The 15685-nt window shown below is 64.6% G+C and overlaps 1 protein-coding gene across 1 annotated transcript; it reads right to left on the bottom strand.

Annotated features, from left to right (window-relative positions):
- Nucleotides 1-2335: 2335 nt before the first annotated feature.
- On the bottom strand, nucleotides 2336-14836 carry LOC309449637 (nuclear receptor ROR-beta-like). Its single transcript, XM_082071897.1, has 11 exons — nucleotides 14792-14836; nucleotides 14552-14651; nucleotides 7950-8035; nucleotides 7737-7878; nucleotides 6922-7335; nucleotides 6171-6292; nucleotides 5682-5814; nucleotides 4805-4912; nucleotides 4355-4465; nucleotides 3282-3394; nucleotides 2336-2832 (listed from the first exon to the last, which is right to left on the bottom strand). The coding sequence occupies exons 2-11, from the start codon at nucleotides 14556-14558 to the stop codon at nucleotides 2671-2673; spliced, it is 1398 nt and encodes a 465-aa protein (XP_081928023.1). The 5' UTR covers nucleotides 14559-14651; nucleotides 14792-14836; the 3' UTR covers nucleotides 2336-2670.
- Nucleotides 14837-15685: the final 849 nt, after the last annotated feature.

Below are 15685 nucleotides of genomic sequence, written 5' to 3'. Positions count from 1 at the left end.
AACCGCGGCCCAAGCACCAACACAAACCACGGCCCGAGCACCAACACGAACCGCAACACGAACCGCGGCCCGAGCACCAACACGAACTGCGGCCCGAGCACCAACGCAAACCACGGCCCGAGCACCAACATGAACCGTAACACAAACTGCAGCCCGAGCACCAACACGAACCGCGGCCCGAGCACCAACACGAACCGCGGCCCGAGCGCTGGCACGAGCGGCTCTCGGGGCCCCCGCGCGGCCTCCGCTGCCGCGTTCGAGTGGAAATCTCCCTTTCTGGGGCATTTCTACCCAGGTTGTCCGTCCGCCCTTTCCCCATGGGCTCGACGCCCGGGCGGGCGGCGCACAGGGACCACCCGAAAGCAGCGGTGCCGCAGGTTCGTCCCTTGACGCCCCTTTCACCGACATTTAAACATTTATCCCCTCCCAAGAAATCATCTAATTGACGAGGTGGTTCCTTAAAGAGAACGTCCAAGCGCAGGGTCCCGCGGGCTGGCAGGTTGGGTCGCTCGTGTTTGACACGTCCACTCTTCCCAAGGCTCCCAGGGGTTTTCAGCGCTCGGAACCGCAATCCCCTCCCGGAGCCGGCTGGACGCCGTGCTCTTGTACGCCAGAAAAACGCAGCTGGTGGCGAGGGCTCAGGCTTTTCCCCATTTAAGGTGCTTTCTTGGTTTCTTTGCCGGATGAGATGAAAACGGCGACGCTGACTATTGAACACCGAAGGTGTAAAGGAGGGTCTGTGCTTTTGTTTTTCTCCCCGTACATTTGAAAACACCCGCGGCTGTTCCCTGAGGCGGGAGAGCCGCTGTCCCGCAGAACCCCGCGCGGAGCCCCGGGAAGTCAACGCTGCCCTTGGAAATTATTCTTACAACTACAACAAAAAGGCACAACCCTCTAGAAAATAAAAGAATAAACAAGGCAGTGCTGACTTCTCACTTCGGTCTCAGCTCTGGGATCCGAGAGGGCGGGAAGGACGCACGGCACCAGAGAACAACACGCTGGCACTCGGTGTCGGCGGCGCCAGAGCCGTCCCTGCGGATGGGGAACTGCACGGGCCCCAGTTCCCCATCGGCCGCCCGGGTGCGCTGCTCCATGCCCTTCCCCGGCACCCAAAGCGTGAGTATCCCCTACAAGCGCCAAGCAAGCTGCTCCTTTAGTTTACGGGCCGCAATCATGGCGCTGAAAGCCCTCGGTTCATGCGCGGGGACGATCCGAGTCACAGGACAGGGCTGGACACACGGGGGATCAACACGAAGCATGAAGGGTCTGGGATTGTAGCCCTTTGCCAGCAGAAACGGGAGCTGCCTCGCAGCGGGTGTTTCCCTTGTAGCTTTTGGCATTTGCTGCAGCAGGAGCAGGAATGGAGACGGAAAAGCCCTGCGGAGCGTGGCTGGAGGGCCCCTCGAGCGGCGCCGCCGGCTGCGGGTTGTCGTGCCATCACCCCACAAATCCACCCCTCGCCTTCGGAGCCTCCCGAGCTCGGACGGCGGGTCCCGGCCACACCACGGCTTCCCGGGCAAGGAATAAGGACTTTCCTCTTCCCTTTGTCCCTGAATGGCAGTTTCTCCCTTAAGAAGACCCCAGGTCCTGCCAACTTGAGAACAGACCCCAAAGTAACAGTTCCCTGGGGGTAAAATCCTGGGTCCAGCTCAAGCTGTGACAGCAGCCGCGGTGGCAGTTGTGGCGCGGGAAGAGGGACCCGGCGCTGGGCTGGGCAGAGGAACGAGAGCTCCCCGGTGCCGAGACACGGGACCGTTTCACCGGTGCTGGTAAGAAAACTACAGGTGACAGCAAAGAGACGCAGCCTGTGGGGACATGCGGGGATGAGCACTGAGCCCCGCGCCCTGGGCTGGAGCAGCCAGGATTTGGCCACGGACACAAGGGCAAAGCCCCTCTTGGAAAAGCTCTTGGGATGCGGGAAAGTGGCACGAGGCGGTCGGACCTGCTGAATTGGCTCCGGAAAGCCCCGCAGGATGGGGAGCTGGCACTGGGGAAACCCCCGCCGCGACGGAGCCACAGAGCCCCCGCCGTGACGGAGCCACAGAGCCCCCGCTGTGCCGGGCGTCCTCTCCCTGGACCCACCCTGCGCTCAGTCCCTCCCGCTCTCAGCCGCGCTGCCGAGGTGCCCGTGGGCTCGCTGCGCCCGTGGGATAAAGCACAGGCGCTGCCTTCGCCCTCCCCTCGGCTCCAGCCCCGAGCCGCCCCCCCCGGCCCGCTCACCCCCATCCGGTGAGTGTGCATTGCCCCTTCTTCATCCCATGCCTTGTGTTTGGGTAAAAAATAAAATAAAAATAGTAATTAAAAAATAATAATAATTAAAAATAAGAGGCGGAGAGCGCAGCCGGGACGGTGGGAAGGGCCGCGGTGCCGGCGGGTGCGCTGCCCGGCACCGCAGGGGGACTCGGTCCCTTTCCACCGCCGGAGCATCTCCTCTCCCGCGGAGGTTTCACATTCATTTCACGGTATGGCAAAGTCCGTTCGCTTTTTCCTTCAAGGTGCTTTACATTCAAGAGCTATTGCAATCCACAGCGAGGAAACGGGGCCGGGGAGACCCCCGGCCCCAGGTTCTCTTGAGTTTGATTATTTGATTTAAATAAATTGCCCCAAACCTCTGAAGTTCAGTTCGTCTCCAGACGCTGGGGAGGCCGCAGCGGGCCGGCGGCCGCGGCCTTAGCTCTCCCGCGGGTCGCTGTACTGCAGCTCCGAGTTGAAAACCTCTTTGTAGAGGGGCGGGAAGTTCACGGCCGTCTCTGGGTGCAGGAGGCGGAAAAACTCCAGCTTGTCCAAGTGCAGGTTGCAAATGGTTTTCATCAAGGGCAGCTTGGAAACCATCTGTGGGGAAAGAAACCGGTGACCATGGGGTTTCCTGGCCAGCATCCCTCATGCCACCTTCCCCATCCCCTGGGGACAGGCGGGTGGCCTTGGGGACCACTGGCACACCAGCACCAAATGGGTTGCCCATCTCTGGGCAGCCTTGTCTCCAAACCCACGTCTTTCCATGGGACAGGCAGCACCAGGGAGGGTGCGAGGAGTCCCCAGTGTCCCCTGTACCCATCCCAGCTCCATCCTGCCCAAAGCATTTCCAAACCAGCTCCGTTCACCCCAAAACACCACTGCCCAGAACGGCACAGGGCGCTGTGACACAGACACGCGGCCCTCGGAACAGAGATTCCCCTTCAGCAGGTCCCCGGGTCACCCCCAAAACAGGCCCGCGCGTGGCTCTCGAGCTCCGCACGGCCACGGCCCTGGCTCCGGCTCCACTCCCCGGCCCCGCGCCGCACCTTGGAGAGCTTGTCCTCGGCCAAGTGCTTCTTCTGGATCTCGTGCTGCAGCGCCACGTAGATCTTGTCCTGCAGCTTCTGCACCTTCTTGGTCTCGGTCAGCCAGGGCCGGTCTGCAGGGGACGGCAGGTCAGCGCCACGCGGGCTCTGCTCGGCACCACGCGGGCTCTGCTCGGCACCACGCGGGCTCTGCTCGGCGCCGCGCGGGCTCTGCTCGGCGCCGCGCGGGCTCTGCTCGGCGCCGCGCGGGCTCTGCTCGGCACCACGCGGGCTCTGCTCGGCGCCGCGCGGGCTCTGCTCGGCGCCGCGCGGGCTCTGCTCGGCACCGCGCGGGCTCTGCTCGGCGCCGCGCGGGCTCTGCTCGGCGCCGCGCGGGCTCTGCTCGGCGCCGCGCGGGCTCTGCTCGGCACGCTGCCTGGGCTCCTGCTCTTTAACCCCCCGCTCCCCGGGGTGGATCTGGGGACAACGACACAGCCGGGTGGCCCCTCTGCACCCCTGGGGGGACACGGCTCCCCCTCTCACCAGGTTTGGCAGAGGCATCTTGTGCATTTTCAGATGCATTTTTTTTCCCCAACCTCCTTTCCTGGGAATAACTTAAATCATATACCATGGAAGCAGCACTGAGACTTATGCATCAGCTCTCCCAGATTTGGCATGAGACCCCCTCACCTTCCAGTGCTTGAAAGAAAGCTGGGGACAGACTTTCGAGCAGGGCCTGTTGTGACAGGACAAGGGGTGATGGTTTAAACTAAAGGAGGGAGATTCAGGCCAGACATGAGGAAGGAATTGTTGTCCTGAGGGTGGTGAGAGCCCGGCCCAGGTTCCCAGAGAGGTGGTGGATGAACCATCCCTGAGACACCCCAGGCCAGGCTGGACGGGGTCTGAGCACCCTGAGCTGGTGACGATGTCCCTGTCATGGCGGGGGGCACTGGGGCGGATCTGAATGTCCCTGTCATGGCGGGGGGCACTGGGGCGGATCTGAATGTCCCTGTCATGGCGGGGGCACTGGGGAGCGGGGAAGGTCCCTCCAACCCAAACCAGTCTACGATTCCCCAGCCAGTGTCCCCACACACCCGGGGACAGCAGGACGGCGGCGGTGAACAGCGCCAGCTCCTCGTCCGACAGCTGCAGGCGGCACAGGGTCCTCCCCAGCTCAAAGATGGCGCCGACGAGGTCGTCACAGCCTGATGGGGACGGCAGAGAGGAGAAGAGGGGCGCGTCACAGCTCTGCGCTGCCCCGGGCGCCCGCCCCCAGCAGCGCCCTCGGAAAGCTCTGGGGAGAGGAGGCGGGTGAAGGAGCGGGGCCAGCACGGGGTGCTCAGCGTCGCTGGGCTTCGGGCTGCGGCGGAAAGCGGGTCCAGACCACGGTGCACAACCTGGTCCCAAGGGGACTGGGGACAAACGCAGTGGGGGTCTCACCCCTCCCGTCCCCCGGGGACTCAGCCCAACCGCCGCACACCCAGCTCCATTCGAGCACCGGGGGGAGGAGAGCCCTAAGAGAGCTGTAGGAAAATGGCTCTTACCAAGCGACTTGAACATCTGCACGCTGCCGAACTTGCCCTCGAAGAGGACGGTGCTGTTCAGGGGGTTGAACGCGCGGACCATGCGGAGCAGGAGCACCTCGAGGCAGCCTGGCGCCGGCAGAGCCGGGTGGGCGTTCGTCACCCCGGACCGGGCGGAAGAGAGAGGACAGCCCGGATTGTTCGTTCCCAGGAGCAGAAATTCCAATAAATCCAATTTTTATTTTGTTTAAGGTTTCCAGTTTTGATGACGACATTTCACCAAAGGGAAACACCACCCAGTCATTCGCAGCCAGACGCAGGGTTGTGGAGGAGCGCCGAGGGGGGAGAGCGGGAAAACGACATAAATGAAAAGAGAAGGAAGAAATGAAAGAACAAGTTAAAGTCCCACGTATCGGGCATGGCCGCTCCATGTCTGGTATGGCCGGCTCTGTGCCGGGTATGGCCGCTCCATGTCTGGTATGGCCGCTCCATGTCTGGTATGGCCGGCTCTGTGCCGGGTATGGCCAGCTCCATGCCGGTTACGGCTGCTCCGTGCCGGGTGCAGCACCCGCTGCCCCTGTGAAGCTCTCAGCTCCCCAGCGCCAAAAGTTTCCAAACTGAGCAGCTTTTCCAGTTTTTTGGCATTCTGGGGCTTTGCACATTCAGTATCACAGCCGGGGCAGAGAGGTCGGGGGGGGACGTGGGTGTGAGCGCCCCTGCTCCTGCGGAAACCCCCGTGTTCCTTTCCATCCCACTTCCCGGGTGACATTTGGTTAAGGGTGACCACAGAGAAAAGCTTCTGCTTGCTCCCCATGTCCCTTCCAGCCACCCCCTGCTCCCCGAGCAGTGACACGGAGCCCGGAGACAACCGAGGGAGACATCGGGAACCCCCTCTTACCGGCTTTGAGGAGGATGATCTGGTCGTTCTGGCAGAGCTCCATGAAGCCGTCGATGCGCTTGGCGAACTCCACCACGTACTGGATGGCGTTGGAGATCTGCAGCGAGCACTGCTGCCACATGGCCTCGCAGCTCTGCGGCAACAGGGCGTCCCTTAGGGCTGCCCGCCGCCCGGCGCCTCAGCTTCGCTGCCACCCTGCCACCTTGACTCTGCTGTCCCCCCGTCCCCACTCCACGGGGCAGGGACGTGACCCAGGTGCCATGTCACCCATGGAGGCTGGTGGCACAGGGACACCCAGGATGTGACCTGCCACCCACACCCCCATATCCCCCCAGACTGGGCTTTCGCAGCTCCCAAAGCACCACAAGACCCTCCTCATCCTCCTCGCCTTCCTCAGCACAGCACGGGGGGACAGCGGTGGCCCTGCTGAGGGCTGCGGTGGCTCTGGCCGTGGCGGGGGGTCGGCGGGGCCGTGGCGGCGGCGCTCACCTTGCTCTGCAGAGCGCGGACCTCCTCGGGGGAGTAGAGGCTCCAGGCCAGGCGCTTGAGCTCCTCCGTCGTGTACTGGCACGTCTCCAGGTGCGACTTCACCACGTTCTGGGCCACCCGCTCTGCAAGGCAAGGGACGGGGGGTGGTGGGTCCTGGGGAACCCCTTGGCCCCCCACCATAGACTCGTAGAATAGTCTGGGTTGAAGGGCCCTTCCCAGCTCCCCAGTGCCCCCCCGCCATGACAGGGACATCGTCACCAGCTCAGGGTGCTCAGAGCCCGTCCAGCCTGGCCTGGGGTGTTTCAGGGATGGTTCATCCACCACCTGGTTTAACCTGGAGAACAGGAGCTGAGGGGAGACCTTCTGATCTCTGAACTGCCTGAAAGGAGCTTGGAGCCAGGGGGGTCGGGCTCTGCTCCCCAGGAACAAGCGCCAGGAGCAGAGGAAACGGCCTCAAGTTGCGCCAGGGGAGGTTGAGGTTGGATGTGGGAACAATTTCTTCCCCAAAGGGCTGTGGGGCATTGAACAGGCTGCCCAGGGCAGTGCTGGAGTCACCATCCCTGGAGGGCTGGACAGACGGACATGAGGTTCTCAGGACACGGGGCAGGAACAGGGGTGCAGGAATGGTTGGACTCCATGATCTTGAGGGTCTTTTCCAACCAAAACGATTCTGCGATTCTATGAACACCATCCCCAGGGCCGTATGCCCCATGTGTACCCAGCACCGTGCCAGGACCACGGCAGCGCTCACCGATCTCGAGGACGGAGATGTCAGCGGGCAGCTGGCCGCTCTCCAGCGCTCCGTGCACGAGCAGCGCCGGCTCCAGCATCAGCTCGTAGATGGACTCCTGCTTGATGAGCGTCGCGTCGGCCACGTCCAGGCTGGACTGGTCAGGCGAGGGCTGCGCCGAGGTGAGCAGGTCCAGGTTGTAGTAGGTGCTGCTGCCGTCGGGGGTGAGGGGGAAGTCGAAGAGGAGCCCGTCGGACAGCGTGGAGATGTCGTCCAGGTCCGAGAGCCCGCTGCTGACGCTGGTGGTGTAGACGCGGCTCAGGGGCTCGGGCTCATCCTTGGGGCCGCCGCTCTGCTCCTGGCTCTGCTGGTGCTTCTGCACCTCGGCGTACAGGCTGTCCCGCTGCTTCTTCGACATGCGGCCGAACTTCACCGCTGCTCGGGGAGCGGGGTCACGTCAGGGCAGCTCCGACCCACAGAGACCCCCCGCCTGCCCTGGGACGGGTCCCGGGGAGCACCGGGGTCGGGGTGTCTGAGCCCTGACTTGGGGCAGGGACCTCACCGGATGCACCCCCACCCCAGACCGACCCTGGGTCGAACGGAACAGAAACTCCAGGGTGTCTCAAAAAGATGAACCCCATTTCAAAGTCATTGCAATCTGAAATTGAGTCCATCTTTTACAAACACCCTGTATTTAAATTTTCCTGCAGAAAATGCAAAAGCATTCCTTGCTCCCCAAACCCTCCTGTCCTTTATTTGGCCCCCTGGGGAAGCAGCTCGGGCCCAGCAGCCCGATTTCCCCGGGGAGCGGACGGACGGACCGCGGCAGGACTCACCGTCGCGGGACATGCCCAGCGCCAGGCATTTCTGCAGGCGGCAGTGCTGGCAGCGGTTGCGGTTGGTGCGGTCGATCAGGCAGTTCCTCTGCCGGGAGCAGGAGTAGCTGGCGTTGTTCTGCTGGCTCCTCCGGAAGAATCCCTGCACGGCACCGGAGGTTGGGAGCTGCGCTCCAGCCCCTCCGCCCCGGCCCCGCGCGGCCCCAGGCTCACCTTGCAGCCCTCGCAGGTGATGACGCCGTAGTGGATCCCCGAGGACTTGTCTCCGCAGATCTTGCACGGGATCACTTCGATTTGGGCTGCGGCAAAGGGAAAAGAAAGGGGAAACCGTGGTGGTGAACGATGGCCGGTGCTGAGCTGAATGGGGGAGATCACCCCCGTTCCGCTGGGCAGCTGGGAAACTGAGGCACGAGAGCTGGACCCACCAGCACCGCAGAGAGGACCCAAAGAAGGTGCACGCAGGGAACAGACACCCCCGTCTGCTCCCCCATCCTCTCCAGCACCAAGAGATGGGGAGAAAAGCCCCTTGAGCTATGGCAGCGCAGCACATTTGTGCACCAGCCCACCCTGGACCCTTTTTCAGAAGCTTTCCTTGCAGTTTTCAGCTGCTGTGCGCATGGGGGCACCCGGGACAGGGAGCATCCCCATCCCTGCAGCCATGGGCTCGCTCCTGCTGGGGGTCTGGCCCAAGCAGAGGGTTTGGGGGGCCCTTGTCCCCCCCCGGCAGCTCCTTTGAAACCCAGGACCAACATAACCATCCCCAGCTCAAGGTCCCGGCCCCCTTCCCCCCTCAAATCCGCTTCCCTCCCCGCTTCTGCTTGGCTGGCACTGAGCTGCTAATAGGCTTCGTCCTCCTCGTTTTCCAGCTGCCCCAGATCTGGGCTGGCTCTGCCCGCCCCGCGGGGGGGACACGGGCACCCCCGGGACTCGTACGTGCCTCCCGGCATCTCTGCACCGCTAATCCGCGCTCCAGCCCCGGCGTCGCTCTCGAGGGTGCTGGGCAGCCGCCGCGCACCAAAATAACCCCCCGGCCGGATTACGGTTATTTCCAATCTCCCGGGCCGGTGCAAATCCGGCTGCAGTAATTCCCTTCTGCCTCGCTTGTCCCCGGGAGCGAGCGGTGCTGGCCCAGGGACACGTTCCGCAGGCGCTGCTGCTGGAGGCCGCCCCGCGGGTGACGGTCCCCGCGCTCGGCAGTGCCACCTGCACCCCGGCACCCAGGGTGCCCCGGGGTCCCTCCCTTTGGGGGAGGCTGGGTTGGGGCAGCAGCAGCCTTGATGTGCAGGGGGCGGCTGCGCGGCCATCGGTCCCCAAGGGATGCTATTGGTACCCCCCAAGGGATGCCATCAGGTCCCCCACAGGGATGCTATCAGGTCCCCCCGCCCCCAGGGCTGCTATCAGTCCCCCTCCCGGGGCAGATTTGCTCCCAGCCATCCAGGGAAAGAACTTGCCCCGAGCACGGGTGCAAGTGGGGGGGCTGGATCCCTTCCCCATCCGCTGACTCGCTGCTCGGCTCCTGCCCCAGTGCACCAGGCAATTTTGGGGTTCACCCCTCCTTCCCGGGCTGCCGAGCCAGGTATCTCCCAAGGCCACCTGTTGTCCCCACCCTGAGCCACATCCCAGCCCCCCTGACTCTGTGCCGGCATCACAGCCCCCGGTTCAGCGCTTTGCCAGGGGACAGCAGTGACATGTGGCCACCCCCGTCTTCCCAGGGGGCTCCAGCAACCAAGACACCCCCAGTTCCCCAGCCCACCCACCACCTTCACCCATGCTGCCAGAGGGGGGGCAACCTGCAAACCGCAGGGACCCCTCCCACCCCGTCACCAGGGGATGGGACGGCGGTGGTGGCAGCGCAGGGGGCACAGGGAGCGATGCCACCCCTGGCAAGAAGCCATGTTGGTTTGTTATGCAACGTTAATTGCTGCCGCCGGGAGCGGCGGGTGATGCATCGCCGGGGCACCGCGCCCTCACGCCCGCAGCCGATACTCCAGACCCCCCAATTAACCGGTAATCCCAGCCCCCCCAGTTACCGGTATTCCTGGCCCCCCCCATTCACTGACAAAACAGCCAGGCTGAGAGTGGCCCCTGCACCCCACAGGGCCCCAAAAACCATTCACTGGCTCCCAATGACAGCGATGGCTTCATGTGACACCCACAGCCAAACCCGCCCCGGCACCCCCGGGCCAGGCACAGGGGACCCCCAGACCCAGAGCCAAGGGGACAAGGGGACGATGCTGTCCCGGCTCCTCCAGCGTCACCCTGGATGCTGCCAAGGAGAAGCCCCAACCACTTGCTGTGTGCCCATAGCCTCTTGGGGTTCTAATTAACATCCTGCTAATTACACGGCCGTGCCCACCGCCAGCACCTGACCCGCTCGTAAGACATTCGCTCCAAATAACTGACGTGGGTATACGGCCGTAACCCCGGCGCGAAGGCAATTACAGCCCAGAACAGCATTTAATTGCGGCTCTGTTTGTGAGCCCCGGTGAATCACCGCGCTGGCTCCCTCAGCGTCCCCTTGTCCCCCCGCAGCCCCCACAGTGGCTGCACATCCCCCGGGACAAACTCAGCAGGACAGGGAGGGACGGGGGTGCTGGTGGCACCGCCACAGTGACACCCCGCAGCCTCCAAACCCCTGCGATCGAGGGGACGTCACAGCAAACCCCGCACCCCGGGCACGGCCACCCCCCCGTGCCCCAGCGACCCCACCGGGCTCCTGCTGCCACAGCCCCGCCAGCACCGGCCACGCCGTGCAGAACGGGCTTTGTTTAGGTGGGGACAAATCCTTCCCCTGCCCCGTGGGGGGACAGGCAGCAAACTGCCCCAGGGCCCGCGGGGCTAAAACAGGGGGCGGTAAAACCAAAAAAGTCTGAAAAAATAAATAACAATCTCCAGCTGGCAATTAAAATGTCCCGGCCGCGGTATTTGCTCCCCTCCCACTGTAAATACCTCTTGCCCAACTCCCGCCCGCTGCCACCGGCCAGCCCTTATGTAAGCGGCACCATCCGGCCACCGGCTCGGCCGTGCCCGGCGGGCGGTCCCTGCGCGGTGGCCCCGCTGGAGCCGTCCCGTCCCGTCCTGTCCCACTGACACACTTTCCGCCCGGGGGTGCAGCGCAGCGGCCGCTGCCGTTAACCCTTCCCGCGGCCACACCGGCGCTGCGCCCCAGCGCCCGAGGACGCGGCCCCTGGGGAGACACCTCGAGCTGGGGACGCCCGTTTGCACCCCGAGAGCTGCAGCTCCCTGCGGGGGACACGGTCTGGCCCTGCACAGCCCCCGGGTTCCCTGCCACCCCCTCCCCTGGGTGCGCACACGGGGCCACGGGAGCAAACCCCCCCGGCCCCGGGTGCCCCTTGCCGGGGGTGGGCCCAGCCCCGCCCCGGGTGTTTCGGAGGTGGCTCCGCGCCTGTTCCTGCCCCAAACGCCCCCCCGGCCGCCGGGGGGAGCAGCGTCCCCGGTGCCCCAGCTCATTACCAGCGACCCCGCCGGGAGAGCAGGTTTGTGCCCCATCCCGCTGCCGCGATCGATGCCGCAGGACGGGCGCCTCCGGTAATTAGCAGCCGCCCCCACAAGGTCCCAGGGATGCTCTGTCACCACTGTCCTCTCCCCCCAGTGACACAGGGGTGCAGGCACAGCCCCCGCGGGGCTCAGCACCCCCAGCGCACGGGAAGGATGGGGACACCCAGGGACCTACGATGCCATCACACCTCCCCATCCCTGCCCCAAAACCCGGCTCCGCTCCCTCATTCCCTGCAGGAACCTCTGACCCCAGGACCTGCGCTGCTCCGCCGGCATCCGTCCCCAGGAGCCGCCGCAGGTCCCACAGCCATCGGCCACCGCTGTGGTGTGGGAGGTGGCTGCGGGTCAGGGCCGGCAGAGGAATAGGTAAGTAAATAAAGGGAATGATCACCCCTTCGCATCTGCTGTTTGTTTTGCTTTTGAACCAGCTCCCACACTGCAGCACCCCCGGGTCCCCCAGCATCCCGGCCCCTCAGCTGCCACCGCCGGTGAGTCCCGTCCCCATCCGTGCGCCCCGTGGGTGACCCCGAGTGTGCCGGGGCCACGCGAGGCTGACGGAGCTCGCAGCGTGCAGCCCTGGGGTTCAAAGCACCAGCTCCAGGGCCATGGGGACAACACATCAGCAGAGTAATAGGAAGCGAACAGGGAAATGAACTGGGAAACAGGGCCAGGCTGATGCTGGAGGTGGGAACCGGTTTCTTAATTGATTAGCAGAGATTTCCTGGAAACTTGGGGCCAGAACAGGGCTCAGCCACTCTCCCCCTGTCCCAGGGTGACACTCGGCCACCTTCACCCGAGGCCACACAACCAGTGGCTCCACAGCCACCTGGATCCTCAGCACAGCGCCATTTTCCCCCATCCCGTGGTGCAGTGTGTGTCCCTGGCTCGGACACCCCAACAAGCTGGTCACCCCCGAGCAGCGGCGGGCGATGGGCTCCCCCGGGGCCACCCGGGCGCTGCGGCTCGCCGGCCCCGCTCCAAGGCCGCCCCGCCACACGGGACACAGCCCTTTGCACTTTGGCTGGCGCAGGAGGGTGGCACAGGCGCGGTGGCGGGAAGGGGACCTGCCACCAGCCTGGGGTGGGGAGAAACCAGGCTGGAGCGGGAGACACCCCCATCCCTCAGGCCCTGCAGCTAAATCAGGGGGAATTATCTCCATGGGGCTAAATAAAGGCAGCGAGAGCAGCTCTGCTCACCACATCCAATAAAGCGGGCGCTATTTAGACATTAGCAGCTCTTTATATAGCTGCTGCCGAGTTCAAAGTTAAACGTGCCGGGAGGAGGGACGGGCAGGACGGGCAGGGGATGCTGCCAGCACGGCCGGCTGCACGGTTAACCCGCTGCCACCCGCGGGGACCGCGACCCATGTCCCCCATCACTGCGCTTGTCCCCTCCACCTGCTGCTTCTCCTCGGGGTTATGGGGGTCAAGGAGCCCAATTCCTGGCTGGATCCCTTGGGACCCCACATTGCCAGTGGCCAACTTTCTCCTCCATCTTTATTTTTGGGAGGCGAAGGGCATGGACATCCACATCCCCATCCTCATCCACATCCCCATCCCCATCCCCATCCTCATCCCCATCCTCATCCCCATCCTCATCCCCATCCTCATCCCCATCCTCATCCCCATCCTGTGGTACCCGGGACAGGCACAGCCGTGGAGCGGGAGGACCGATGGGTGCTGGCCGTCCTTGCCCGCGTGGGCACGCTGCCGAAACGGGCAGGGAAGCTCCTCCTCCACCCTCTCTGATTTTTTCCAATGACAGATCTAGGTCACTAGGACAAGTCGGAAGGCTGCCGAGCCACCGCACGCTCCTCGCCACGCCACTTGCAAAACAAGCGAGCGGGAGGGCTGGAAACTCTATAGGATTAGAGGAGGCAAAGCCTCTCGGCCAGCGTCGGCGCAGCCGCGGGAAGGACAGGAGCGAGGAGCTGCGGTGGCCCCGGGGAAACGGGCAGAGCGGAGGCGGTTTTGGGGAACAAAACAGAGATTGGATCGATTCAGTGTCACCATGTAGCACTTGGGCTTTGGCGAGAAACGAGGACCCTGTGCTGGGTGACACTGCGGGAGGAACGCCCGATGCAGGAAAATGATGTGACACCGGGGGGGTCGGCCCGTAGCTGGGGCCGACTCACCCTCACTGGGGAGCGGGAAAGAAAAGCTGTTTTTCAAAAAAAGGAAAAGTTCACCCAGCTGCTAATTAAGGCCAGTGCTGGCTGTGCAAGCCCTACATAAGAGCCAGGTGGTGTTATTAATTAAGGCAGGTGTTAACGCTTCCCTCCGTACTAATAAAGGTGAAATCCTGGGATGTCATGGGGCGGGAAGGGGATGTGGGGGGCTCCCTGGCTTCTCCATTACACAAGAGTGCAGCGGGCGGCAGAGCCGCAGCGTCTGCGCCGGGGAGGGAGGAAAAACGATTCGAGGAGCTTGAATATGTACATCCCCAAAAACACACCTAGATGTTCACCTCCAAAACACACCCAAATGTGTGCAGCCCAAAACCCACACCTAGAGATGTGCACAGCACAACTTCCAGCGAGCCCTGGTGCAGTGGAGGGCTCAGGCGGTGATGGAAAACGGCTTTGACGGGGGATTAAAATCCCACCCCAGGGTGTTGGGTCCCAGCAGCTCCATGAGGAACGGGCACGGGGAGCGCTGGGTCCGGCCACCGCTGCGTCACCATCACTGGCCCCGATGCATCGTCCCGCCGGAGCCTTCCTCCCTCCCTCCCTCCTCCTCCTCCTCCTCCCAGCTGCCTGCGTTGCAAAGTGGAGGGTGAAAAGTAGGAATCGCTTTTAATAACGGATGAAAATCAGGCAGGCGCTGGAGAGACTCAGCCCTTTCCCTGGATAAGGGGCACCCCGAAACCGCGCCGGTCCCTCCGGCTGCGCCGACCCGGCCCCGAACCGCCCCGGGAGGGGAAAAACCGCACTAAACCCAGCACTGGTGGGAGCAACATATTGAAGAGGAGATTAAGGGGTTTAGTGCGAGGAAAAGCTTAAGAGCGGGTCTAAGCCGGCGTCGGAAAGCAAAGCAAAATAAACAAGAATGTTATTCCTAACGAACGGGGGAGCTGGAGGAGGAACACGGCCCCTGCCGGGGCTGATGCGGGTCCCTCCGGGTCCCCGCGGGGCTGACGCGGGTCCCTCAATGTCCCCAGCGGGGCTGACGCGGGTCCCCTCGTGTTCCCGCGGGGCTGACGCCGGGTCCCCCCCGTTCCCCAGAGGGGACAACTTTTGCCGCTGCCCCCCCGCAGCCGGGCGGTCCCCCCGCTGTCCCCAGCCCCCCAAAACTCACCTCGCATGGTGGCCGGCAGCGGTCAGGAGCGCGCCGGGGGGCGCATGGGGGTCCGTGCGGCGGAGCGGGGAGCGGCGGCACCGGGAGTCACCGGGAGGGACTGGGAGGCACCGGGAGGGACGGGGCGGCTCTGTCACCGGCCCCTCCGCGGCACCGCTGACCCACTTCTGCCCGAGCATGCGGCCGTTCACATGACGAGCCCGCCCCGCCCCCCCAAATCGGTTTCACTTCCAGCCCCACCTCCTGCCCTTCCTCCTCCTCCTCCTCCTCCTCCATCATCTCCGCGGTCCCCGCCGCTCCCGCCGTGCCGGTGCCCGGCGCTGCACACGGGCGCTGGGCTGGGGGTGCGGGGGACTGCTGGACCCCCGGGCTGGGGCACCCCGGGCTCTGGCAGCGGGGGGCTCGGCGCGGCACCCCCGGCTGCTGCCCGCCCATGGGAGGGCCGGCCCGGCCCGTCCTGTCCCGGCTCGCCCAGGCACGGGGCCGCCTGCGTGTCCCGCTGAATCAGCGCCCCAGGCCCCGGGCGGCTCCGCCGTGTCCGCCCCCCGCGGGCACCGGGACCCCGGCACACGGGCTGCGGGCCCCGGAGAAGCTGCGGACACCCAGCGCTGGGGGGTGGGGGAAACTTGGGGACCCTCCAACAGCCACGTCGTGTCCCCACACCACGGGGCAGGTGACATGGTGTGAGGGGACGTCCCGGCTGGGGGACCTGCGTTGGGAGCGCGGGGCGAGCAGGGGGAGCTCGGGAGGTGGCAGGAGCCATTGCCACCCTGTCCGTGCTGTGGCGCACACAGAGGGCTTTGGGGGCCGGTGGTATCCTGGACGGGGTGCTGCAACGCGTGGCTGTAATAAACACGGAGACATGGTGGACCACGCAACGAGACCTCGTGGTCATTGCCGGGGTGACGGCCCAAGGCAAAGCCCCCTGGCTGGGGCTCGTGGTGTGACTCTTGCACCCGGTCACCAGAGTCGCGGTGGTGCCACATTGCAGGGGTGGGGGCGGTTGGTCTGTGTCACCGCCAGACCAGGGCTCAGGGCTCAGGGGACATGGTGCTCAGCAGCACCCAGGGGTGCCTGGGTCCTGGGGACGGTGGCGCTGGCCTGGAGACCTGCTGTGTGCCCATCTACCATGGG

This window comes from Streptopelia decaocto, assembly GCF_964273445.1.
Source record: "Streptopelia decaocto genome assembly, chromosome: 24".
NCBI classification, from domain to species: Eukaryota; Metazoa; Chordata; class Aves; order Columbiformes; family Columbidae; genus Streptopelia; species Streptopelia decaocto.
This window is presented reverse-complemented; position numbering and strand designations above follow the sequence as displayed.

Coding starts and splice junctions, on each gene's coding strand:
- LOC309449637 (XM_082071897.1), bottom strand. Junction 6,293..6,921: donor CATCTCCGTCCTCGAGATCG/GTGAGCGCTGCC, acceptor CTTGCCTTGCAG/AGCGGGTGGCCCAGAACGTG. Junction 4,913..5,681: donor GATCATCCTCCTCAAAGCCG/GTAAGAGGGGGT, acceptor TGCCGGCGCCAG/GCTGCCTCGAGGTGCTCCTG.